Raw genomic sequence first — 25,324 nt, forward strand, 5'->3', positions numbered from 1 at the left:
CTTAACCTTTCACTGGACAATTTGCATTTTAATTCAGTCTTTTCAGTGAAACAAAAGGCCCTGTCCTGCCCACCCCTGACTATTCACAAAAGGTACAGAGAGCAAATGGGACTCTGAAACCAAGCATCAAATATCCACAACCTTCCCAGAAACCCTCACCCATGCACATGGCCTTGCCAATGGGTTTTTTCTCAAGTCTAATTTCAGTCATCTTTGCTGACATTCAGTCATTACTCTCTGCTATGGCAGGGAAGTTTCTTGCATGTTTTCATCCATTTATTCCCTCAACAAACTTTTTTTGAGTCCCACCATATTTGAGATTCTTGGGTATACCAAGACAGCCTGGGCCCTGCCCACAGCTTGCAGTTGATTTAAATGCAGGAAATGTCACCTTCACCACCAGATTTTTAAGGCACACAAAGCCAAGCCCAGTGGCTGGTATACAGTAGGTATTCAATAAGTGCGGTGTCCCCTTCTCAGGGCTGCATGATGTGGAAAACACTGGAAATTTTCTAAAACCCTTTCCAGGTGGACAAGTGTGCCAACAGGAGTGGGTGGAGATGGTGGTTTCTATCTTGCTTCAGAATGTCATGATTTGTTTTGGATGTTCCAAATGTCAGGTTGGAGATCATACAAAGGAGAGGGGCTTATTCTAACCAGATCAGGACTAGAGGCAGCCCAGGACACCGTCTCCCTGGTACACAGCCCCAGACAGTTTGGAAACAAACACAAACCCATCCAGAGGAGGGAGACTGACAAAAGCAAAACAAACAAAGGCCAAGAGATGGAAAACTCACGAGGTGGGGCAGGGTGGAAGGGCGGGGAGCAGGGAGAGAGATGGGTGGGGGCTGTGAGGGAGCTTAGGGAAGGGAATGGTCGTGGGTGTGGGTGTGTGTGTGAGAGAGAGAGAGAGAGAGGCTGAACCCAGCTCCCTTCAACCAGTCCAAGAATCACCATGGCAATGGGGAAGGCGAGTGCAGCTGATTCCAAGCCAACACAAACCTCCAGGGCTCAGCGTCAGGAATGGTCTCAGATGGATGGGGTCATGTTCTAAAGTAAAAAATCCAAATTGCGCTCTTCATGTCACAAACTCCTCACATACTCCTGGTTTTGTTGGCAATCAGCGTTTAATGAAATGAATTAATCAGAAACAACAGTGAACCACATTCCTCCTCCATGTCCCTCTCACATACACACATACACTTATCCAAAAACCCCTTCCCTTTGTTGGGGGTACTGACAGCTCATCGGATTCTTGGCACTTTCCAGAAGCAGGGCCCAAACCTATGGGAGTTCTACTTGCCACCCCTCCCCAAACTGTCCCCCATGACAGTGGCATTAGTGACAGAGGGTTGATGGGGTTGCTTTCACAAGACCAAGGCAGCTGGGGCTCCCATGTGAGGTGACTCCAAATGAACCACCATCTGGTCTTCTCTGCCATCAGCCACCTGCTGAAGCTCCTGGCCCAGAAGGGGTTTGTCAGCAAGGAGACCGCTTCTTCCCGCTCCATGAAAAGGTGTTTGCAGCATGAGCCCCCCTGAGCTCCCAAACCCCAGCACCCAAAATTGTCCTTCCCTAGCGCTGGCTGCTTTATGGGGTCTGCCTTGGATATCAGGTTGGAGCTAAACAAAACATAAGTCTTTGTCCCCTTCCTGTCTCTCCATTCCCAGCTACCCAGGGATCTCACACTATCCCCCATTACCCTGGTCCAGGGTTGACTCATCCATTAGCATAGTAGGCACAGGGCCTAGAGTTCACATTATAAAAATGTTTTAATTTCCTTTAAAATCAGAAGGAAAAAACAAGCTTTTAAGTGGAAGCGAACATTTTAGTATTTAGCAGTAATATTAATCTTTATACCAATACAATCATAGAACAATTTTTAAAAAAAATTTTTTTTTTCGTTTGAGAGAGAAAGAATGAGCAGGGGGAGGGGAAGAGGGAGAGGGACAAGCAGACTCCCTGCTGAGTGTGATTGCAGGATCTGGAGATCATACCCTGAGCCAAAGTCAGATGTTTAACGAACTGAGCCACCCAGGCACCCCATAAAATATAATTTTAGATATTTTTTATTGAGGAAGGAGTCCAGAAAGGCAAAAGGGCCCGTAAAGTCATGAAGTCATAATGTCGTTCTGCTCTCATCTCACTTTCTGCTCATTTCAACCCTCGAGCCTCCAGGGATTTCCTTCTGCCATATTAAAATATACCTGTCCAATGGCCCTCCACTAGCCTAGGAGGTCCTGGAGGATAGGACCATTCTTCATTCATAATGTCCCTGCCCTCCCCATATGCTCAAATGCCTGTCCCGCACTCACATAAGGAATTGCATTGACTCTGGGGGAGGCAGAAGGGCAGAAACCTCAGAAAAAAAGAAAGGCTAGGTTTGGTTTTTTTTTTTTTTAAGATTTTATTTATTTATTTGACAGACAGAGATCACAAGTAGGCAGAGAGGCAGGCAGAGAGAGAGAAGGAAGCAGGCTCCCTGCTGAGCAGAGAGCCCGATGCGGGGCTGGATCCCAAGACCCGAGGATCATGACCTGAGCCAAAGGCAGAGGCTTTAACCCACTGAGCCACCCAAGTGCCCCGAAAGGCTAGTTTTTAAAGAAATATTGCTTGCGAATTGCTGGAAACGGTGAACATTTCATGTCTATGCAGTCAGACTTTGTCCACATCCCCTGAGCTGAACTCTACTGAAACTGTTCCCACCAAATTCACCAGTGATCTCCAACTCGGTAAATCCAAAGGATACCTCTCAGGTATAATCTTGACCATTCCGAAGCATTTGACAGAGCACATCAAGACTTCCCTTTTGGCTTCCATGACAATCTGCTGTCTTGGTTTCCTCCCATTTCCCTGGACGTTGCTGCTGGGTCTCCTTTGCATTCTCATTCCCTCTACTGGGCCATTAAAAACTAAACTCACCAGCTCTTTGCTCTTTGCCGAGCCCTACTGTGTCAGTCCTGTTAATCCTCAAAACCATGCTAAATCTAAATCTGCAACCACCAGCCAGAGGGGTCTTCCTGGAAAGCAAACCTGATCCTATCATTTCCTTGCTTAAGACCTAGTGGCTCTCCCTCAGTTCTGATGGTCTTGCATGACCTGGCCCCTGCATACCTCTCCAGCCCCACTGCTCACCACTGTACGGCCCTCCTGCTTTTAACTTCTCCAGCGAGAACTCTGGGTCTTTACATGTGCTGTTCCCACTGCCTGAAACACTCTTCCTCCCCTTCTTAGCCTAACACCCATGGCTCTGTCGGGTTTCAGTTGGATATCACCTTTGCCAGGAACCCCTGGGTGCCATCGAGGATACTGGTTATGACAGTCACACTGGAACCTGCCCAGCGCAGCTCCCAGCTCTGTGCCACTTCCTATGACCACGCAGCCATGGGCTAGCTAGGAAACTCTGGGACTTCAATTTTTCATCTGGTGTCAGGATTAAATAAATCAGTACCCATAGGTGCTCTGTAGTGCCACACATGTCATCTCCGTATTTCCTGACCCCAGATGAAGGTGAGGCTCCTGGCCAAGTATTTCCCAAAATTCCTTTGTAATATCATATAATCCAACCTCACTCCTGGGAATGCCTGCCCATACCCCACCTGGCCAGACCTCGGCTCCAGGAGGGCGGGGCATTTTGACCTTGATCCTGCTACTATTTTTAGTGCCCAGCACACAGCAGGGCAGGCTCTCACTGAGGCTAAAAGCAGTCACAGCTCAGTAATTAGGAAAATACCTTTATTATTTTTGAAATGTTGCCATACTCAATGTAAAAACCATGATAGTGGCTTTTTCACAACTTCACAGATTATAGAAAGCTGACTTTCCACCATCTTTATAGAAATCTACCCCCCACATCAGATGCGGCTCCACGATGGCTGAAACAGGGCAGGAAGGAAGGGCAGAGAATCAGCAAGGACAACTGCAGCTCCCGCGGGCAGCCAGAGGCTTCCTCGGCACTTTTAAAGCCCAGGCTGAGTCCCAAAGACCTGCAACCCCTCTAAGGAAGGCTCAGTCCATGCACCTTTGTGGCAGACTGAGGCAGACCTCTGTCCTGAAGGCCGGCAGCCCACAGAAGGCCTGCGACGTGGCACTTGTGGCTGGGAGGCCACAGTCAAGGCAGCTTCGTGAGAATGAGAAGAGGGGGAAGGCCTGCGGCTCTCTAAAACATGGCCAAGAAAGAGACTACAGGCACTGGCCAAAGAGTGCTCTAGGTTTAGAAATCTCCCTTTTACTCAGCTCCCGAAGATGAATTTGTCAAATAGCTATTTAAAAAAAAGAAAAAAAAGAAAAGAAAAACAAAAGAACACAAACATGTGTTTCCATTTCAGCTGTAATCAGCAGTTGGTAATTTTTAGAAAAAGATGACATGAGTTGCTCATTGTCAAGTTTGTCTTTTTTATCAAGTCTCTGGCTCCTTCCTTTCTCTTCCATGGTTAGGGCAGGGGGGTGACAACTGTAGCAGAAGGCTGTTTGTGGATTTGAGAAAACTGCGAAAATGTTTTGCACTCACGTACAAAGGCTGATGGAATTCAGAAACGATCCCACCGATTTTTATGAGAAACATGACTGTTCCTCTTGGGTGTCTCAAGTCAAAACAAGGCAACCACCTCGTGATTTATAGTCCCCACTACACATATTCCGCCTTCCAGAAGGCATTAGAGAAAGGGCCAACGTCCGCCAGGAGCGATTGTAAACATACCACTGACAGCTTGGACACTTTGTTTTTAAATGCAGCAGGGTTTTTTCCTTTGGCCCTGACAGAAAAGCCAACTCCCTAGGATTGTTTAGGAAGGAGCAGACAGGAGGACTCCCCTGAAACTTCAGAGTGAGGAGCCTCCTGGTCCCCACTGACCGGAGTGTGGCCAGGAGCATTGTCAAAGGCAATCAATACATTTATGGCGTATGAAAATTGTCCTGTGGTCCCCAGCTGGCCCCCAGACTCCACCCAGTTGGACATGGGGCAAGGGAGATACAGAACAGATCATATCGTAAGGCACGTGGTTGAGGTGGCCCCCACACCAGGCCCCAAGGGATTATCTCTTTGCACGATTCCAAAAGTGATGGAAAGCTGAGGAATTGATGGCACTCACAATAAGCAGCAGCAGCAGATACAGGGATATCATGACCATAAACCAATGGCTGGAAAACCAGGACAGCTGGCTGGAAGCCCTGCATAAGGGGGGGGGGGGGGGTTGGCAAGAAGAGAAAAACATTTTTTTTTAAGTGTATGCAAAAACTTCTGGCTCAAAGAAGATGAAATGATGAATTTCATCCTCTGGGTAAGCCATGAAATGAAGCTTCATGCATGCTACTTTGCTCAAAAAATCTGGGGCTATTTGCCCTGGCACAGACACATCTTTCACCAGAACATTTTCTAAATGTGCAAAGACAGCTATGCAATTAGCTCATCCTGATCATCTCTCTTATGGCTCCTCTTGTACCTTTTATGACCTGTTTTTTCTTTGGTGAGACTTTGGGATCTAGAAGATTCTTGCTCAGGGTGTTTGCCCAGATGGCAGCAGGTGGCAGGTTACTTAGCAAAAGTCTCTTCATGGTGCACTTGTACAGATATCAGTCGGAGCTGGGGGAGCCCTCTTTGGCCCACCAGGAGATGATCTAAAGTGTCCGAGTGTACACTAAGAGACTCTCCAGGGAGAAGTGGGAGAGGAATGGAATTTTCAAGTAGAAAAAGCCAGATGGTTTTAAACCAAAGGATAATGTTCCTCAGACTCAGTAACCCTATCCAAATTTCCCCAAATGTGGGGGACGGCCGGGGGAGGGGAGGATTTTACTGGTTTATGAAGTCTTGAAGCGTGGAAACCACTGGAGTGGGGCATATTAAAGGTGACCCCTTTTCCTATCTTACCTGCTTCTCTACTGCTTATCCCCATCAGAAGCCCTGCCACAGATCCCAACAAGGCAATAGGATCTTAAAACAACCCTTGACCCTAGAGATCCCTGCACATCCACCAACTACCACATTGCTGAGATGAGATGAGGCATCGGCCATGGCTATGACGGGCTGAAAGGTCTCATCTGCTGTTGAATTCAACTCCCATTTTAGAGATAAAGAGGAAGCAGCTCAGGTGCAGAGAGCAGCAGGTGGTGGGTCCACACCACCGCAGGGAGTGACCAAGCAGGGTGCACACATTCCCAGCTGGTGTCCAGGCACCACCCAGCCTCTCAGCTTCACCTCAGTCAGTGGGTGCCAGAGCACAATCAGGAGCCTGGGTGGTGATGGGGGCCTCGTGCTCTGGGGCAGCCAATTTGGCTTCATTTAGTCCCTCATGTCATTTGTGTTTACAAGTCTCTACCTTCTTCACTAGGAACACACAGTCCCTCTTAGGGCCAGGACCCCATCTCCTCAGACCCGTCTTCCTCATCCCTCGTGTTTTATATACTTCACACACTGCTCAAGTCTAAGGCCGGGGAGCAAGGGACGCTGGCAGCAGAGAACCCACCACTCTGAATGCAGCTTTGCGGTGCTGCCCTGGGCCTCTCACGGGGACCGCCTGCCTTACCTGCTGGGCTGCCTCTGTGAGTACACCAGCAGGTACTTCACTCGCAGGAGTTGGTTATTTGTGACCACAAAGTACTTTGGGGGGACGTCTCCCCCTTCGCTGTGTTTGATTCTTGCTCTCCTGCGATCCATCTCCTTGGAATCTGAACAAGGAGAATGAAGCACAGCTTTACTTGGGGACATTCAGGAATAAGAGAAGCAAATTATGAATAGAAACAGGTCAAGCCTCCTGGTCATGAGGGTGGAGAAACCCCAGCAGGCTGAGGAAAGGTCTGGGTGTATAGAGGAACACCAAAAAAATGGGAGAATCTGACAAAAAAGATAAGAGGGGATGGGCACCTGGGTGGCTCAGTGGGTTAAGCCACTGCCTTCAGCTCAGGTCATGATCTCAGGGTCCTGGGATCAAGACCCACATCGGGCTCTCTGCTCAGTGGGGAGCCTGCTTCCCCCTCTCTCTCTGCCTGTCTCTCTGCTTACTTGTGATCTCTCTGTCCGTCAAATAAATAAATAAAATCTTTAAAAAAAAAAAAAAAGATAAGAGGGGAAAAAAACCACAAAAACAAAAACAACAAAACAAAACAAAAACCAGGAAAATAATAAGGGATACAAGGGAAAAAAAACTGAGTTGGGAAAGCAGAGGGAAGAAGCAGACTGATGGCCATCACAAAAAAATTATCTGGGCTTAGGTACAGGACTTGACCTAAAATGAGTCCCTTAGCAGGCATTTTAAATTAACCATCCAGATTTTCGAGCTTCTTAGAACTCTCATGTTCCATCCTTTGTACCAAGACTTGTTTAAAAAATAAAACAAAAAAACACCAAACTTTTTAATAACATGATGAAGCTTGATAAAAACAAACAAGCAAAGTTATGTGACAGCAGACACTGCAAGGTCTTGTTCTGTTGTTTAAGGTCAGAGTTTGCAAACTTCCTAAGAATTATAAATGCAGATATTCATGCTGCCTGCTTTGGAAGGGTGGCGTCAGACCTGGGCCCATTCCTCAGGATTCCAGTTGTTTTACATTAGAGGCCAAGGAACAGACAGTTTTCTCAGTGGAACCAACCAGTCAGCTCTGGAGACTAGAGTAAGAGTTCTGGGACTCTTTTGCCACTAAGGGCAAAACAGCAGAGCACACAAGGCAGAGACTCGAAGGAATGGATCAGACTAGAGGTGGCTAGCTAGTCATCCGCTCCCCAGAGAGCCCAGGATTTACTCCTCACAGCTTCAGGTGCCTCTCACGTCATCTGGGTGCCTACCCAGGCACACACCAAAGTAGCCTGGAGGGATGGGTCTGGACATGTGTCTTTAGCTTCAGTTGACCAAATACCTACTAAATGCCAAGTAGGTTCCAGGTTCTCTGCAGATACCAGGTGCCCAAGAGTGACTGAAACCCAGTTTCTGCCTTCAAAGAGCCCACATTCTGGCCTCACACCTTTCATCTACTTTTTAAATTATTTATTTATTTGCAAGAGAGAGAGAGAGAGAGCACAGAGTGCGAGGGAGAAGCAGACTCACCATCAAGTGGAGAGCCCGATGTGGGGCTCGATCCCAGGACCCCAAGATCATGACCCAAGCCAAAGGCAGACACTTAACCAACTGAACCACTCAGGTGTCCCTTACCTATTGAAGCTCCCTCTACCCCAGAGCTTTCCCTGAGCACTTGGACATACTATGATTGTACCTTCCTCTCAGCTGCCCCTGTGGACCTTATCAGCCGCCTCCCGTGGTATGCTCTGCCTACCACCTTGTAGTAAGTGTACCTTTTTTATCACGTGTCCCCAAGGAGACTGCTCGCTCTGTGAAGGCGAGCTCCTGTCCCACGTTGCTTTGGACCCAGCCCATTCCGTGGCAGGCAATGGGTATTCCATTTAACAGATGAGCCAACGGTAAGAGCCTGTACATTTAATAGGCCTGCAGCCCGGGCCCAGGCCAAGCGCTCACTTACCCTTCTTCTTCATTTGGCACTTGACATCTGGATGATCAATGACTTCACACACAGCCACGCAGCTGAGGATGGGGCCAAGGAGGCTGCGCTGCCATCCCAGGCCGTGGGGGCTATAAATGAGGGCCAGGCTCAAGTCACTGGTGAGGTAGGTCCCTTCCCCAAACAAGGACGTCTGGAATGGCAGAGGTTAACAAAGAAACAGGGCTGAGCGAATGTAAAGTTGGCACAGCAAGATGACATAGGTCTTTCTTCAATAAAACTGTAAACAACAAATTCTTAAGCCTCTTTTTCCCCTGGGAAAAGGTATATAATGTCAGTTCATTCTAAGACATCATCTCAGAGTTGTAGTTAAACATATTCCCATCTGATGACAGTTTAACTTGATTGTGGATGTGCCCACCTAGCCTGGCAAATTAGTGGTCAAGTTTGAATGAGAAAAACATAGATAGAAGAGACCTGACAGACCTGAGTTTGAATCCTAACTGTACCTCCAACAAGCTGGCAAGTTATAGAAACTCTCTGGGTCTCGGTTTCTACGTCTACAAAATGTTGACAAGTGTATCTCCTTCACAACATCACAGAGGAGTATTCAATGAGATAATGTGCTGAGCAGGACCCCAGCACATGAAAGGAGAGGGCGCGTGTGTCAAAATATATTAGTCATTCGTGTTACACGAATGCATCTAGCATGGTCACACTGACAGCCTCCAGAAGCCAAGTCATGCACTTATGCACAGGGAGGAGGATCACACTTGAGGGTAGAAAGGACCTAAATTGTCGTGTGGGAAAGAAATGAATCTCAGACCAGAACCTGTTACCATATAAGGCAGGCCTGTATTAAGGGCAGGGTAAGTATTACTCTTCGTATTGGTGTCAACCAGGAAAATGTCCAAAATCTAGGAGGCAGGTCCCTAGTGGTAGGGGCTAACTTGATGTCCTCCATGAGGAAGCATGTCAGGTGAGAGAGAATGAGCCCAGGTGATATACCCATAGGTTGAGGCTACAGCAGGCATAGCAAACTCATCTTCTGCCCACAGTAGACCACAGCAAAGGGTCAACAATCAACCATGATAGCCAGCAGAACAGTACCGGTCATGGCACTCAGTCATCCTGACTCTGAATCCTTCTCATTTCAGGTAGCTGCTACCAATGGATGGACTTTGAAATTGAAGTTGAAATTCAATTGCTATCTTCGGGCTGCACTGTCTGCATCTGTTGAGCAAACTCAAACTGCTCACTGAACATCCTAAGCTTGGGGACTGAGAGATGTCTTTTTCAGGGGCCCCAGGCTTCCACAGTTCTAAGCTGGTTCAGTGAAGCTTAAGGGGAATGAAACTCGAGCCTTTGCTTTACCTTTGGGAAGCCCCTTGCCAACTTAGATACTGTCCCCATGTCTCAGAAGCTGCCACAGACCTTCTCCAAGGACACTGGATGTCATCTACTCTGACTCCACACCCACTCTCAGCTCTGGCTGCAATATATACACAGACGAAACCCCCCTCAACTCAAGAACCTCAAGCAAAACTGCTCTGAGCAGAGAAACAAGAGTGGGAAAGGTCGGGTATCTGTACTATGAAAATAATCTCACAGCTTCAACTGGCAAGTAAGCTCCCTCAAGCAAGCCCCTCACTGGAAACCCAGACAGAAGTGGCCAATGGAGCATCCGCTTTACCAATGGACCCTGACGAGATGCCTCTACGCAGCAACTCCCCAGACAGTGAAGTGAAGGTCTGCTGTATAAGCCTGTAATCTGCAGGCAGCTTCTCCAGGCCGGCTCTGCCGTGAAGCAGAGGCCCCCTGGATTCCAGTAGCCTGGCCATAAAAATACGCTGAGAGCCAGTATAAACAAGCCCGTCATCCTACGCAAAACCCAACTGCACTAATCAGCTACAGCAGTGCTGGAAAAGTCTCTCTAGCCCCGAGGCTGCAAAAGCCACAGCTGAGCCCATGGCTCACAGAACCAGACCCTCTGATGAGGCTGCAGCCCTCCAATTACCCCAGATTCCCTCTCCATCCACCTATGAAAGCAGCCCTTGCTTTCTTGGAGTCTAGTACGGGAAGAGCCTTTTGCATATATAAACTGTTTGAATCCTCTCAGCACACCAGAAGGTGGGTAATGACATCCTATTTTACAAATGGGGACGCTGAGGTTCAGAGAGGTTAATGAAATTTGCCCAAGACACAGACAGAGCTGCTAAAGTGGTCTTTTCTGGCTCCTAGGAGGCTCTCCTCCTAGGCAAGTGCTTCTCAAATTTTTAGGTGCCTACGAGTCACCTGGTGAGCTTGTTAAAGTGATCCCATATCAGGTGATCTTGGGTGTGGCTGAGATTCCCCAAGTCCAACAAGTTCTCAGGTGATGTGGATGCGGCTGGGCCAGGGACCATGCTGAGTCACAAGGATTGCCTATACCCTGGAATCACCAGACTTTTAAAGTATATTGGTGTCTGGGCCCATACCCAGACATCCTGATTTAATTGGTTTGGGAGGCAGGCAAGCACTGGGATTTTTAAAAGCTCCCCAAATGATTCCAAATGGGCAGCCAAGGTTGGGTACCATCTTCAAATCAATACTTCTCAAACTGTAATCAGTATAAGAATCACCCAGAGAGCTTATTAAAAATCAGATTCTAATTCAGAAGGTCTAGGGTGGGCTCAAGATTCTGCATCTTCACTTCCCAGGTGCTGGTGTTACTACTGGTCTACAGACTATACTAGGAGGGGCAAGGCCTTAGTGAACCCCTCCCCCCACCCTCTACCAGCAAATCCCCCAGGGTTCTGACCCCCACGTCAGGAGGTTTAGGCCCCACCTTGTTCAGGTGGCAATGCAGCCCATTGTGGATGATGGAATGGAAGTTTTCAAGGCGGCTCCCATGGAAGGCGTAGATTAGGTCCCGTTCTCCTTTGGTCTCATAAAATTTGGCGTTCGCTGGGTTGGAGTATTCAATTTCAAACAGGAAGTCCGGCACGGGGACAGGCGTGTGAGGGGCACCAGTCAGCTTTTGGATCTTTTCGAACTTGAAAACACGTAGGAAGTGGCAGTTTTATTTGGGAACCTGGTAAGATGTGCTGCCAAAATGGCATCCTAAAGCTTTGGGCTTACCTCCTATGGGCTCTGCTCATGAGAACAACTAGTTGCACGAGAATACAGACAACAGTTTATAAATAAGCTCAGAGCTTACAGCTCAAGACTGCTTCCCTCTAATAACTATTTTTCCCTACACCAAGCTGCAAAGCATGAACTCTTTCTTCTAACTAAAGACTACCTCTAATTTTCATAACACTATCGCATCCATTTCCTGCATTCCATCTTTACAATAATCTCAGGAGGTAGAAAGGTGGGATCAAGTGCAAGAATGGCCAAAAATGTTTCCTCCCATCCTTGTCCATTTGCCCCTCTTTAACTGACTTTGCAGGTGGGAACTCCAGAACTCCCCCAAGAGGTAACATCTACTTATCTGCCCCTTGAATCTGGACTTGGCCATGTGACTTGCTCTGACCCTGGCCAAATATAGCAAGCAGAAACTTGAAAAGGGCCAGCTGCTATGAACCCTTCACTGCCATGGGGACAACCCCTGCTAGCCTTCAGTAGGATGAGGGCCTCACAGAGGAAGCCCCCACCAAAGCAGCCATTCCAGCTCAAGACCTAGACCTGTGAGGCTACTCTAGATCATCCAGCCCCATCCATAAGAACAACCCAACTAACCCACTGAATCTTGAGAAACAATCAATGTTTTTTTAAGCCGCTAGGTTTGGGGAATGGTTTGTTACACAACAAAACCGAATGGATACCGAAGAATAAGCTCTTCCTGACGGGCAGTGATCCTTCTCAGGGCAGGGACCACATCATTTGGGTAATTTCTAAACAGCAAGTCATAGACCAAAACCAGTCTGTGGCAAAGTTTTCTCTGGGTTGTGATTAAATGAGAAAACTAAGGACAAAGTAACAAATACGTTTATATTGCTGTCAGGTTGCCACGAGCCCGTCTGTGTCATTTTTTTGAGACCATCCTCCTTTTTTGTACTAAAATATATTTTTATAAAGTGATGAGACATAGCAGCCTAATGTCCTTACTTGAGCTATAAAATAAAAATAAGAAGCTAATAATCCTCACTCCATATGTGGAGTACCAACACTCCACTCCACATTTTAACGAAATTTAAATGACCCATAATTAAAAGTCAAGGAACCACTGTCTTATCTACTTTAGCTCCAGCACCCAACATCTAGTAGATGCTTGAAGACGATAAATAAAGGAATGAATAAATCTCAACTTAGCAGATGACAGAAGTGAAACGGAGATATCTTCTCTGAGTCAGCAATCCAGCCCAGACTTGATTATGGATCTCCTAACTACCACTCCAGGGCTCTCTGTTACTGACCCTTTACCAACATAGGTGGACACCCCTAGACACCAGAATCTGAAACACCCAATTCTCTGCCACTTGATGAGGGTTTTTGTCTTTGGCAGGAGCTTGTAAAAATTAAATGCTCTTAAATTGAAACTGATGAAGTAAAGAACAACATAGATAAACCCCTGCTTCTGTTCTGAGGCAAGAGCACAAGGCCAGAGGGTCTGCAGTACCATGCTCCGGTCCTTGTCCTCCCAGCCTGGCCCTGGGAGATCCTGGCCAGGCAAGGGAAACCAGATTATGGAATGTCTAGTCTGTGCCACAAATTATACTGGGGGTGCCATACATTCTACCATAGCTCCCCTCTGTGATAATATTAATATTCTCAATGTACAAATGGGGAAAAGGAGACTGAATGTTAGATTGAAGTGGGATTTGACCCCAGTGCCTGAAGTGTTTCATGAACCAGGTTCTGCCTTTGTGTTTCCTGACAACTGGATGAGGCCAGTGTTTCTTAAGGTGTGGTCAAGGGTCCACCGTTGTGATACCCAACATTTCCTGAGCCCTTAGATTGTACCCCAAGGCATTCTTCTAGCTGGGAATATTCATGCCATTCTCACAGCCAGTTCCCTATTTATAGATGAGGAGACGGAGATACTGAGATGTACCCGCTGGCCTGCTCCAGGTTCACTGTAACGGGGAGAACACTGCTTCGCACTGCCAGTGTGCAAGTTCCTGAGCCCACTCCAGACACAGAATCAGCATCTCTCAGGGCAAGGTCCAGGAAGCTGCATTTTCAGCAAGCTTCCCAGGCCTTTCTGGTGCAGGAGGAGGTCCCAGAGCTCTTCAGCCCTAGGGATCTGCTGTCCTATAGACCAAAGTCTCACCTCTGACTTCCCTGCACTGTGGATTGTCAGGACCTTTGAGGATAAAATCCAGCTCACCAGATCCCTGGCCCGTACGTCTTTGTCTCCAGAAGACTGGAGAAGTTCTTTCAGGTTGGGTAACTTGCTGGCATCTGCAAGCTGCAATGAGGAAAAAACCTCCATTAGCAAGGATCCTGAACAAAATGATAACGGGGTGCCCTCTCATGGTGAAGTAGGCAAACTGCACTTCTTTCATGTTTCAAGGAATTTCCTAAGAGGGAAAGAAAGGTACAGCTCTGGGAACCCCCTTCCAAACCAAACTCCAAAAGCTCTGAACACTGAAACATAGTTTCATAACCCATTTGGTACAAAACCTGACCTGAGATGCTTTGAGGTTAGTTTAATCTTTACTTTTCCCACTTCCTGTTGCTGTTGATGGGATACATTTGGCTGCAGGAATATTAATGTCTGATTATGGGATACCACCACCTCCCAGGAGGTGTTACCAAATACACGGTATATCCAAGTGTGAGTAGAGGGTGAACAAAGCCTTTTCCCTTCAACATGACTTAACTCCCTGTTAACATGTCTCTTGGAGTATGGCAACTCCACACACAAGCAGGAAATACTGCTTTGGGAAAAATGACCCAGAATGGTAAACTGTACCTGGACTGGAAGAATCTATGAGTGGGGAATCCATGGCTTTGGGCTTCCCTGAGTGTGAGTGTGGTGACTTCTTTGAGGACCCCAGCAGCTATGTCTGTGGTGTTCTCACAAAAGAGGCCAGTCTCTGGGGCATATGGGGCTTCATTGAGGCGCCCACCCACTCATCTCCTCACTCCCCACTGCTTCCATGTTGGGTTGCTGAGAAGAAAGAAGGTCCCAGGTCTATCTCTACATGTCCATTTTTTTTCCTTTCCATTTTTCTAGAAAGTTGGCTGTTGCTGACCTTGGGGGCTTTATTTCCTAACTCGGCAAATGAAAATCAGAAACATTTCGGGGCTTCTTTATTCCCATCTCTATTTCCAAAGAGTTATCACTAGCGCTGAACCTCTTTTATTTATTTATTTATTTATTTGACAGACAGAGATCACAAGTAGGCAGAGAAGCAGGCAGAGAGAGAGGAGGAAGCAGGCTCCCTGCTGAGCGGAGAGCTAGATCCCAGGACCCTGGGAGCATGACCTGAGCCGAAGGCAGAGGTTTTAACCCACTGAGCCACCCAGGTACCCCTAGCCTTGAACTTCTAATAGAACCCTCTCTACATGCCTTGTGGAGCGTCAGTGAGGATCCAGTTAAAAACCATGGATGACGGTCCCTGGATGGCTCCGTCGGAGGATATTAAGTACTCCAATGTTAGTGGACTGTCATGATGGTTGTCATTATGAACTGTAGGAGGCTCCATGTGCCTGGGGCGTGGGGGAGGGGTTACCAAGAGGAGTGAGAGGGTAACATCAGTCTGTGAATGACCTTGACCCACCCTGGGGACTCTTGGCTTTGTTCTATAGACTGTAGGGAGCCACTGAGGGTACCCTCCAGTGGCCGTCCCCACTGCCTGCTGCCTGCACAGAGAACACACCCCAGCAGCCTGTGGCCTCTGTCCTTCTTTTCTTCTCCTGGTCCATCCTTGTTATCACAGGGACAGAGCTGAGTATTCTCTCCCACAATGACTGTCCTCATCACTCCTATTCTCCAATTCCACCTGTGAGCCACAAACCCTTGCCAATAGTCCTGGGCACAGGGAGCGTGCAAAAGGCCAGTCAGCTAAGCCAGGCCCCTTTTAGGGGTTCAGTCTGGGAAAGTGGGAGAGAACCCTCCTGGCTCTGGGTGGGACCCAGGCCCCCCTCAGGCCTCCTTGGAGCCAGCCTTCTTCCAGAGCTCCGGCCCTCTCACTGCTGCCTGTCCAGACAGGACCCCTATGTGTCCTGCCAGGCTGCCTGCTTTATCCCCACTCTTTAACCCCTCAACTGACCTCCCTTAACTCCCATTTCACTTTCATGCTACTCTGAAAAATAAATCTGCTCCAACAAGTTAACAGAATTCTTCCTCCTGAGTAAAACCTGTCTGCACTTGAGCAGGGCCTTCTGGGAACCAGGCATACAAGCAGGGTTGCCAGATAAAATACTGTCTCACCAGTTAAGTTTGAATTTCAGGTAAACAACAAAATTCATTCTTTCAGTGTAAGTATAACCCATACAATATTTGGGGGCATACTTGCACTTTCAAAATTATCTGTTGCTTATCTGAAATTCAAATTTAACTAGGTGGCTTATACATAGTTTGCCAAAGCTAACAACACTTCCTTTAACAAGGCCCTTGGACATCTGGTCTGACCTGGCCTCTCTTCCTAACAGCGCCTCTTACCACAAACTTCCCACCCACTGCCCCCATGCTATTCCTCCCTTTATTATGTTTCTGCAGCTGCCCAGCATAACATTTCATGGGGTCCTCAAGGCCAGCCTAAATTCACCTCCCTGTCCTTGACCACCCAGGATCTCTGTGTTCCCCTGTCCTCTAGGCAAAATCCCATGTTGGTACTTGACTCTCTGGAGTCACCTCAAATCCGGTTGAGACAAGCACTTCCTGAGGGCCAACCACATCTCATGTCTCCTGGAGACCCAGCAACTGGCCTAGAACTTGGCACGAGGTTCAGAACAAGACAGTAACAGCTACTATTTATTCAGGCCTTACCATATACCAGGCGCCAGGCTAAATGCCAGGCATGCATCATCATTTTAGCCTCCACACAGCCTGTGTTAAAGGGGGAGGGAACAGGTCTGGAGAAGTTCAGCTTTTTCCCAGGGTCACACTGCTATTCAGTGGTAGGGCAGAGACATGAAGCCTGGCGGCCTGACTTCAGAGTCCATTCTCTGGGATCCTCTCCCAACAAATCAATGGAGAAATGTATTTATTTGTTTGTTTTAAAGGTTTAAGTAATCTCTACACCTAACGTGGGGTTTGAACCCACAACCCCAAGATTAAGAGTTGCATACTCCACTGACTGAGTCAACCAGGCACCCTTCAATGGAGAAATTTTTAATGGATTCAGTATTTTAGCTCCAAGGAGCAATTCTGACAAAACTTTAAGAGGGTGCTTGGGAAGCTTATCTGGTATGTTCCTGGAGACACCTCCCACCCCACCACCACCACCAAATAATACAACTGAGACAAATACTGGCTGAGCCTAAGCCCTGTCAAAGTTACAGAGAAATACATATGTCACCTGTAGTATGGAGCAGGGTCAGGAATCAGAAAACCCTCCATGCAGATAAGAGACAAACCGCAGCTCAAGATAGTGGAAGGCATTTCTCAAAAACTTGACTGAGGAGAAGAGTTCAGGAGGAAGGAAGGCATTTCTGGGGATTCGAGGAGAAGGTGGAGGGAAGGGTTTATGGAGTGGGTAGGACACAATGGTGGGGAGGATTCTGAGAGGCAGAGCAGATGGCACTCTCAGTGGGACAGGCAAAAGGTGGTCCCAAGCTCAAATGCCTTTGGAGCCAAAGAGTCATGAAAATGAGCATGGGAGGCATCTAGGAGAGAGTGGTGAGGACTGCGTTGAACTGGACATCCCTGGCCCAACAAAGGGCCCAGCCACTAACCCCCAGCTGGTTTCTATCCAAAGGTGCCAGGATCCAGCTGGGCTATGGAGGCTCAGATGTCTTTAAGAAATCAGCAAGCTGCTGCTTTTTTTTTTTTTTTTTTTTTTTTTAATTTACCGATTTCTAGAAGGCAAGGGGAACAAATAGAGCCTGTTATCCCACAGACCCCACTTTCACAGCCTCTGCTCTGAGAAATAAAGAAGTATTCAGTTGGAGAAGGGGTCAAGGAGCCTAGGCAGGGCCTGACTGGTGACCAGCACTGGTCTCTCAAGAAAGAGGTGGTTTGGGTTACTGAGAGATCAAGGGTAAGGAACCACGAGGGGACACACAGAGGAAAGAGAAGACCAATAACCAAGCAACTCCTGTGCTTGCTTTGAGTCAGGAAGTGACAGGACAGCCCAGTGGACGGTCTGCAAACACCAAGATCACAATCTCCTGATGAGGAGGCCCAGGAATCTGTGTTTACAGATGTTCCCACAGGCGATTCTCACCACCAGGAAAAGGTGGGGAGACTCACGTTTAGATATTAATTAATGTTGTTCTAAAAGGGCAGGCAGCAGGAAAGAAAGAACTCCGGGGTGGGGGATCCTTACCTATAAAGATACCAGAGATCCTAATTACTAGATGTGGGAGAAGATGCTAGAAGGGAATGAACCAAAAGGTACAGCCAAAGTCACTGGCCTCAGGAACCAAACTGATAAAGTGACACCTAGAAGGGCAAAGTGGGTGGGATGGGGGGGAACCACTGGGCTGCTGGGATGAAGCCGGGAAAAGTGGCCACTGCTGTTATATGTAGGTATACCTTGGTTTGCACAAAAATCCAGATTCATGAAAACAGACTGAGGGTCAGAATCTACTTTATAAGAGAACTCTTCACACAAGCAGTCATTGTGGGGTCCCTCTAAAGGAATGGTTCTCTGAGGGCAGGCCGCCATTATCTAGGACCTGGAAGGTGGTGTAATACCCACACTGAGACTGATTAGCTGATGGTGACAGAGATGATAAGAGAACCCCTATCACTGAGTCGTTATGATTAAATGAGTTCTACCTACAAACAGTACAAAAGAGTGCCGGGCAGGTAGCTCAGTGCTATTAGTATTATGTAAGCATTAGATACTGTACTATTATTAATCAAATGCCTCCTCTCTCCTGCTCATCAATTCAATAAGGAAAAGCCTGCATTTCTGGGATGGTTGGGAAGGAAGGAGGTAGTCTGTACTGAAGGATGATCCCACCCCTGGGTTCTCCATATTGTTATCCCACAGGCTGAGACACCTTTCTAGCCACACATCTACCAACAGTCACACCACATAACCTACGTCTGATCCAAATCTTTTTATATCTGTATACCTTTCTATATCTGTATATTCTATATTTATATATCTGTATAGAATATAGAAACATATTCTATCTTTCTATATCTGTATATTCTTCAGAGACCACCTCTGAGAGAAGGGAACTAAATAGGTAATCTGAGATAGAATTTTATCTTGAGATATCACATATGTACCTAAATGGACACTTACGGGCTGGATTGAATCTAATCATCATCATTTCCTCACTACCCAGCAGATGGGTGTTCATGAAAATGATCAATTAATAGGAAAATCTTAAAACTACATATTCTCAGACAACCCTTTGGGTCCCCTCCCTCTTTGGGTGCTTTGTGCTATCACTTTGCTATTGCTCAATAAACCTTGCTTTGCTGCTAAAAAACAAAACAAAACAAAAACAAAAGTAAATAAAATTACATATTCAGGAGTGCCTGGGTGGCTAAGTGGGTTAAGCCTCTGCCTTCGGCTCGGGTCATGATTTCAGGGTCCTGGGATTGAGCCCCACATCGGGCTCTCTGCTCAGTAAGGAGCCTGCTTCCCTTCCTCTCTCTCTCTGCCTACTTGTGATCTTTCTCTCTCTGTCAAATAAAAATAAATAAAATCTTTAAACAAACAAACATATATATTCTCTGCAAATAAACACAATATCCCAATGCCCAGGCTCCACCTCAGAGATGAAATCGGAATCTCCAGGGATAGGGCCCAGACATCACTATTTTTCAAAGCTTTCCAGGGGATTCTAATGCCAGCCAAGGTTGACAGTTTTATAAAGAGTGACCTTCCCCAGTAAATGTCAATATTCAATTTATAATCTGAAAATAAGCATTAAAAGTCTCACTTAGAGAGGTTGCTTACCCTTTGAGCCAGCAATTTCACCCTTTAGAATTTATCTCAAGAAAATAACTAGATATGTAAACAATGATTACTCTACAAGGTAGTTTGTCATAGCAGCATTTAAAAGAGCAAAATTTTTTAAATCTTGAAGGCTCGCAAAGGAAGGACTCCTAACTGCTGGGGGTAGAGGTTGAGAATAAGATGAGGTTCCAGTTATGTCCTAAAGCATTAAGAAAAGTTTGTCTGGACAAAGAGGGAGATGGTGTGGAGAGGACAGGCATTCCCTGGAGTCAGCACAGAGAGCAGCTTATTCATGGTTTAACTCAGACATTGGGGACACAGATTGGATAGACAGCACAAGACACAGACCAGAACCAGAAGAGTCGATTAGTGCAGTTCAGCCCCCAAAATAGTAGAAAGGAATGGGGTAGGCTAGATACAGTGCTTCTCAGACTTTACAGTGCACACAAATGCCCAAGAATCTTATTAAAATGCAGGTATTGATTGGGTAGGTCTGGGGAGGAGGGGTCAACATTCTGCATTTCTAACTAGCTCCCATGTGATGCTGATGTGGCTGGTCCTCAACCAGACTCTGGGTGGTAAAGGGCTGGAATTAATACAAAGGAGCCATTCCCCCACAACCGCCTACCCCTTAAAAGGGTCTTCAGGCTAATGGTGAACTGGGGCATGATGTTTTCCAGCAGAAAAACAAAACAAAAAACTTAACAGCTGTGATGCCAGTGACAAGATTCTGTGTAAAGTGACTCAGGGAATATGAACTGTACCCAGGATAGCTCAACCTTAAGTTCAGGGGTCAATTGTCAGGGCTACAGGACATCCCGAGAATCTTAGAGGGTCTCTTACCTTATAAGAGCTTAGCCAATCCTCTTCCCAAGGGAACAGGGTTAGAAACCCTCAGTCAGAGGCAAACCCTCAGTCAGTCACATACCTAATATGATTGTTCAAACATGTGATAAGCACATCTCAGGCCAGACCCTGGGAATACAAAGAACTCCCAGTGCAAAACTGAAGAGCTGACTCAGAATGGAAATGTCCTCCAAACAAGGCACTGGAGAGATGATTTGGGACTGCAGGGACTGTGGCAAAATAAGGCCAGAGCCATGCCTAAAGCCAAGAGCTTGGTTCAGTAGGGGATGTTCTCAGGAAAGCCACAGTCAATAAAGTAATTCATCCAGAGCTCTAAGTTTTGGAAATAACCCATGTGTTATAGGTGTGTATTAACAGTGGAGAGAAAATGATTTAAAAGTGGCTGAGGGGCGCCTGGGTGGCTCAGTGGGTTAAAGCCTCTGCCTTCAGCTCAGGTCATGATCCCGGGGGTCCTGGGATAGAGCCCCGAGTCGGGCTCTCTGCTCGGCGGGGAGCCTGCTTCCCCCTCTCTCTGCCTGCCTCTCTGCCTACTTGTGATCTCTCTGTCAAATACATAAATAGATAAAATCTTTAAAAATAAATAAATAAATAAAAGTGGCTGAAAATGATACACTGTTTCACATTATTTCCAAGAGCTCTTAGCTAACAATGAGAGACTTTTTAACAGCTCTATACCTTCATTCTTCAGGTAACCACAAAATAATCCAGAAGGCCAAATCCGGACCTGATTCCGTTTTCTCTAAAAGCTAACTTTTGAGGGGGCACCTGGCTGGTTCAGTCAGTACAGCACGGGACTCCTGATCTCAGGGTCATGAATTCAACCCCCACATTGGAGGTACAGTTTACTTAAAAATAATAAAAAGCTAAGCTTTGAGTCAGGTACAGGTCCAGATACCAAGTTCTCTGCATCTTTTCTACAATTCATGTAACATGTGGCAAAATGAAACCTAAAGTATATTTATTTAAGAATGTGTGCAGGCCCCCAGAAGTCATGGTGCAAGGCCCTGCCTGGTGAGTGGCCTTCTCCAGGGAAACTGCTCGTTAAAACCATACCTACCCACAGCCAAGAAGCTGTTGAGCCTGGCCTAGCTTCCCTCACAATAAGGAATAAGGCACCAGAACAGGATGGGAAGAACCCGTCCATGTTTCTTAAGTGGCACCTGAGAGCAAGGGTGCCCTGGCTAGAACTGACACAAAGAGCCCCATGCCTAAACAGTCTGTCCCTACAAATGAGATGCTGCTATCTGGGGTTACCTTAATCGCCAGTGCTCTCCTAAGAGGTTATAGATATGACAGGAAGGAAGAAAGTGCCTTCAACTGAGAGCACTGATACCTATGGGGAATGTGGAATGCTCTGCTGGGGGCACTTTTACTTTATCCATATCATTTGTATATTTTTTAACAAAAATATATACAACCATTGTTTGCATAATTAAAAATAAATTTTTAGGGGCGCCTGGGTGGCTCAGTGTGTTAAAGCCTCTGCCTTCAGCTCAGGTCATGGTCCCAGGGTCCTGGGATCGAGCCTGCATTGGGCTCTCTGCTCAGCGGGGAGCCTATTCTCCCACTCTCTGCCTGCTTGTGATCTCTCTCTCTGTCAAATAAATAAATAAAATCTTTTAAAAAATTAAAATAAAAATAAATTTTTAAAAAGCACAAGCACATCAAAATAATTCCAAAGCTCCCTTTGCTTTTATCCCATATTTGTCAAACCTCATTCTGTTTGCGGAGAAGACCTTCCAGCAGGAAAAGAACATAATGAGCATTCTAGTCCATTTGGATGTTTCTTGGTCAGAATTAATAAGGTGCATTGTGGGGCACCATCTCTGTTGAGTTTGGTCCCTCTGACCCTAATCTCTCCTCCTCTGTCTACTCCTCCTGACATATTCCCTCTCTCACCCTGCCTCCTCAGGGGTCTTTCAGAAATGCATCCTGGGGGCACCTGGGTGGCTCAGTCAGTTAAGCATCTGCCTTCAACTCAGATCATGATCTTGGGGTCCTAGAATAGAGCCCAACATCGGGCTCTCTGCTCAGAAGAGAATCTGCTTCTCCCTCTCTCTCTGCCCATCCCCACTTGGGCACTCACTCTCAAATAAAATCTTTTTTTTTTTTTAAGATTTTATTTATTTATTTGACAGACAGAGATCACAAGTAGACAGAGACACAGGCAGAGAGGAGGAAGCAGGCCCCCTGCCAAGCAGAGAGCCCGATGCGGGGCTCGATCCCAGGACCCTGAGATCATGACCTGAGCCAAAAGCAGAGTATTAACCCATTGAGCCACCCAGGCGCCCCTCAAATAAATAAAATCTTAAACAAAACAAAACAACGCATCCTGGATCTCACCATGCCCTCCTCTGCCCAAGGGTAAAATCAACACATCTTTGGCAAAACATGCCCAGCTCTGTGTGCTCTGGTCAACCTCATCTCTTCCTGTTCCCCTTGGTAGCCACACTAAAGTATAGACTTGTCTTTCTCAATGAGCTCCTGGCTTTCTGCCCATCCTGCTGCTCCTCCTGGAATACCTCTTCCCTGCTCTCTGCTCCTCAAAAATCCTCCATGTCCCTGGGGACTCAGCATGGCATCAGCCACAGCCCCTACTTAGTGCTCCCTGACCCTAGTCCACTGCCAAGGACTGGGATTCCAGCCCTGGACTTCTATGTTGTATATACAGACTTACTCCATCATACAGCTGAACACACTGTAAATCTCTCCTTGGGTCTTTAATTCTGTACCCTTAGCACCTGGCCCACAGCAGACATCCATAAATATCTCCTGACAAAACCGAAGGACGTTTTATCCCCAAGGCTCTGATACCACAAACTCACAAAACTGAATATCTGAATTTTCAGAACAAACCATGAGGGAAGTCAGTTGGCTTATCTTTCTCCAACCCCCACTCCCTGTATCCTGAAATGCCTATGCACTGTGGTCAAGGCCTGGGGTGCCCTCAACACATCCCTGGCCTGGGCTGTAAGGGACCAGATAAGGCAGGAGGCTGGGCCTTTGTCCCTAGACCTCTTCAGAGTGATAGCAAAGAGGGAATCCGACCCTGACCACCTCATCAGAGAAAATTCTAAGCATCTGTTGATTCAAAATATCTGCCTTAATCTGTTAACATGGTTCATAACATTCACTGATTTTTTTTAATGTTTAACTAATTGTGATACCTGGAATAAATCCACCCTGTTCATGGGGAATTATTCTTTTTATACATTGCCAGAATCAGGATGCAATTTTTTTGGAGGATTTCTATATTTATACTCACAAGTGACACTGGCTTATAATTTTCTTTTCTTATGTTATCCTTATCAGATTTAGATCAAGCTTACATTAGCCTCTTTTTCAATACTCTGAAAGAATTTTACACAAAATGAAACTGGAAGAACTTATTCTCTCAGTGTTTGGTAGAATTCACCAAGGAAACCGGGTAGGTCAGGAGTTTTCTTTGAGGGAAAATCTTTGACTACTCACTCAATGCCTTTAATGATTATAGGCTATTTTGATTTTCTACTTCTTATAGAACTGATTTTTGTAAACTCTGTTTTTCTAGGTAATTCCAAACATTTGAATTACAAAGACAACTGATCTCTGGAATGCTGACCCTGAGGTGAACTCTGTAAGAAATTAAGTGCCTTCTGAATCATGGGAGAAATAACAGCTGACATGCAGACGGTATGTTACAATTACATAAAAGTACTGCCCACATATTACCTCATTTGAAGATCAAGGTCTGGGTGGCTTTGGTGATTTTTAGTGTCTGATTACTTGTAAAGAGATGAATAACTTCTTACTTAGTAGAAGCATCTGATTCAGATCAACCCCCCTACTGCTGGCCATGGTAGGAAATTTTGTGGAGGCTTGTGCGACTATTGAATTCTGACTTCACTCCTGGGAGTTACTTGTCATTAACATGAGGGAGTAACCACCAAGGGACTTGGGATTGTCGATATTAGGGTATGGGTGTTGTGAGTTCATGGAAACCTTCCTTAAGGCCCGGCTGGGAATGTTAAGTCTGGGGGCTGGCGTGTTCACTAATACGGGTCCACAGGCCACGTGGCCTGGGACGCAGAGGACAGCGCGGCAAGGGGTGGAGAGAAGCACACTCACCAGGGCCTCAAAGTCCTTGCAGTCGTGGCGGGCATAGGACGCGGGGAAGGGCCGCAGCACCGAGTCGCGCTTGTAGCTCTGCAGCGCCGAGGCGAAGAGGCTGCACCGGAGGTCGGCGGCCAGCACGTCGCGGCCAGCCGCCTCCTTGACCGCCGCCCAGCCTCCCGGCTGCATCCCGGGTGGCGGCGCGTTGCCGGGGGAGACGCGCGGGTCAGGGGCTAGGGCCGAGCCTGCGGTCAGCGCGGAGCCAGGCCCAGGGACAATGGGCCAAGGACACCGGGGTTCCGGGGTGGCGCTGGGCTGAGGGATGAGATGACAGGGGTAAGAACGTGTGTCGAGTGTCTTCGGCTGGGGGCCGGGCCGGGGTGCTCGCTGTCTGGGGAGACGGGCCGGTGGAGGAAAAGGACCCGGCCGGGACCTCGGTTCTGCGTGGGAGGTTGGGCCTGGGAATAATGGGGCCGGGGGAGGGGGTGTCCCAGGCCTCGGGGAGGGGCTATGACATGGGGTGAGACGACAACGGCGGGAACGTGCTGACACGTGTCCTCTATAGGAGCCTGGGGCAGGGGTGGGGCGGGCACCCTCAGGGGGAAGCAGGGGACGAGCCCCCTCTCCGCGCCGAGAGAAGCTGCTGCGCCGCCTGTGCCTTCCTGTTCCGCCTCCGCCCTGCACCGCCGAAGCCCCGGCGCTCGCCCGGCTGCCCCTGGCGCCGCCTGCGTTCCGCTGGCGGTGCGCGTCAGCCCGCGGTGCCCTGCCCGCTGGAGGGACTCCCGCGTCCGACTGCGCGCCCCGGCCTACCTCCCCTCGCGGCCGCGCTCCGCACGCTGCTCCGCCCTCCTCCCAGCCTAGCCGAGGGCCCGCCCCTTCCCGCGCCCGCCCCCGCCCGG

At 47.6% G+C, this 25,324-nt stretch overlaps 1 protein-coding gene across 3 annotated transcripts; it reads right to left on the bottom strand.

The window, feature by feature from the left end:
• Nucleotides 1-3,717: 3,717 nt before the first annotated feature.
• Nucleotides 3,718-25,313, bottom strand: PARP16 (poly(ADP-ribose) polymerase family member 16). 3 transcript variants are annotated; one of them, XM_032342895.1, is made up of 7 exons: nt 25,236-25,313; nt 24,441-24,740; nt 13,703-13,840; nt 11,273-11,479; nt 8,467-8,638; nt 6,522-6,663; nt 3,718-5,169 (listed from the first exon to the last, which is right to left on the bottom strand). In XM_032342895.1, exons 2-7 carry the CDS (start codon nt 24,612-24,614, stop codon nt 5,034-5,036), a joined length of 969 nt encoding a protein of 322 aa, XP_032198786.1. In that variant the 5' UTR covers nt 24,615-24,740; nt 25,236-25,313; the 3' UTR covers nt 3,718-5,033. The 3 variants fall into 3 exon arrangements, with proteins under 3 accessions (XP_032198786.1, XP_032198787.1, XP_032198788.1); XM_032342896.1 differs by lacking the exon at nt 25,236-25,313 and having other exon boundaries at nt 13,760-13,840; nt 24,441-25,228; XM_032342897.1 differs by lacking the exons at nt 11,273-11,479; nt 25,236-25,313 and having other exon boundaries at nt 24,441-25,228.
• Between the last annotated feature and the right edge of the window lie 11 nt (nt 25,314-25,324).

Source organism: Mustela erminea, chromosome 5 (assembly GCF_009829155.1).
Source record: "Mustela erminea isolate mMusErm1 chromosome 5, mMusErm1.Pri, whole genome shotgun sequence".
Taxonomy (NCBI): Eukaryota; Metazoa; Chordata; class Mammalia; order Carnivora; family Mustelidae; genus Mustela; species Mustela erminea.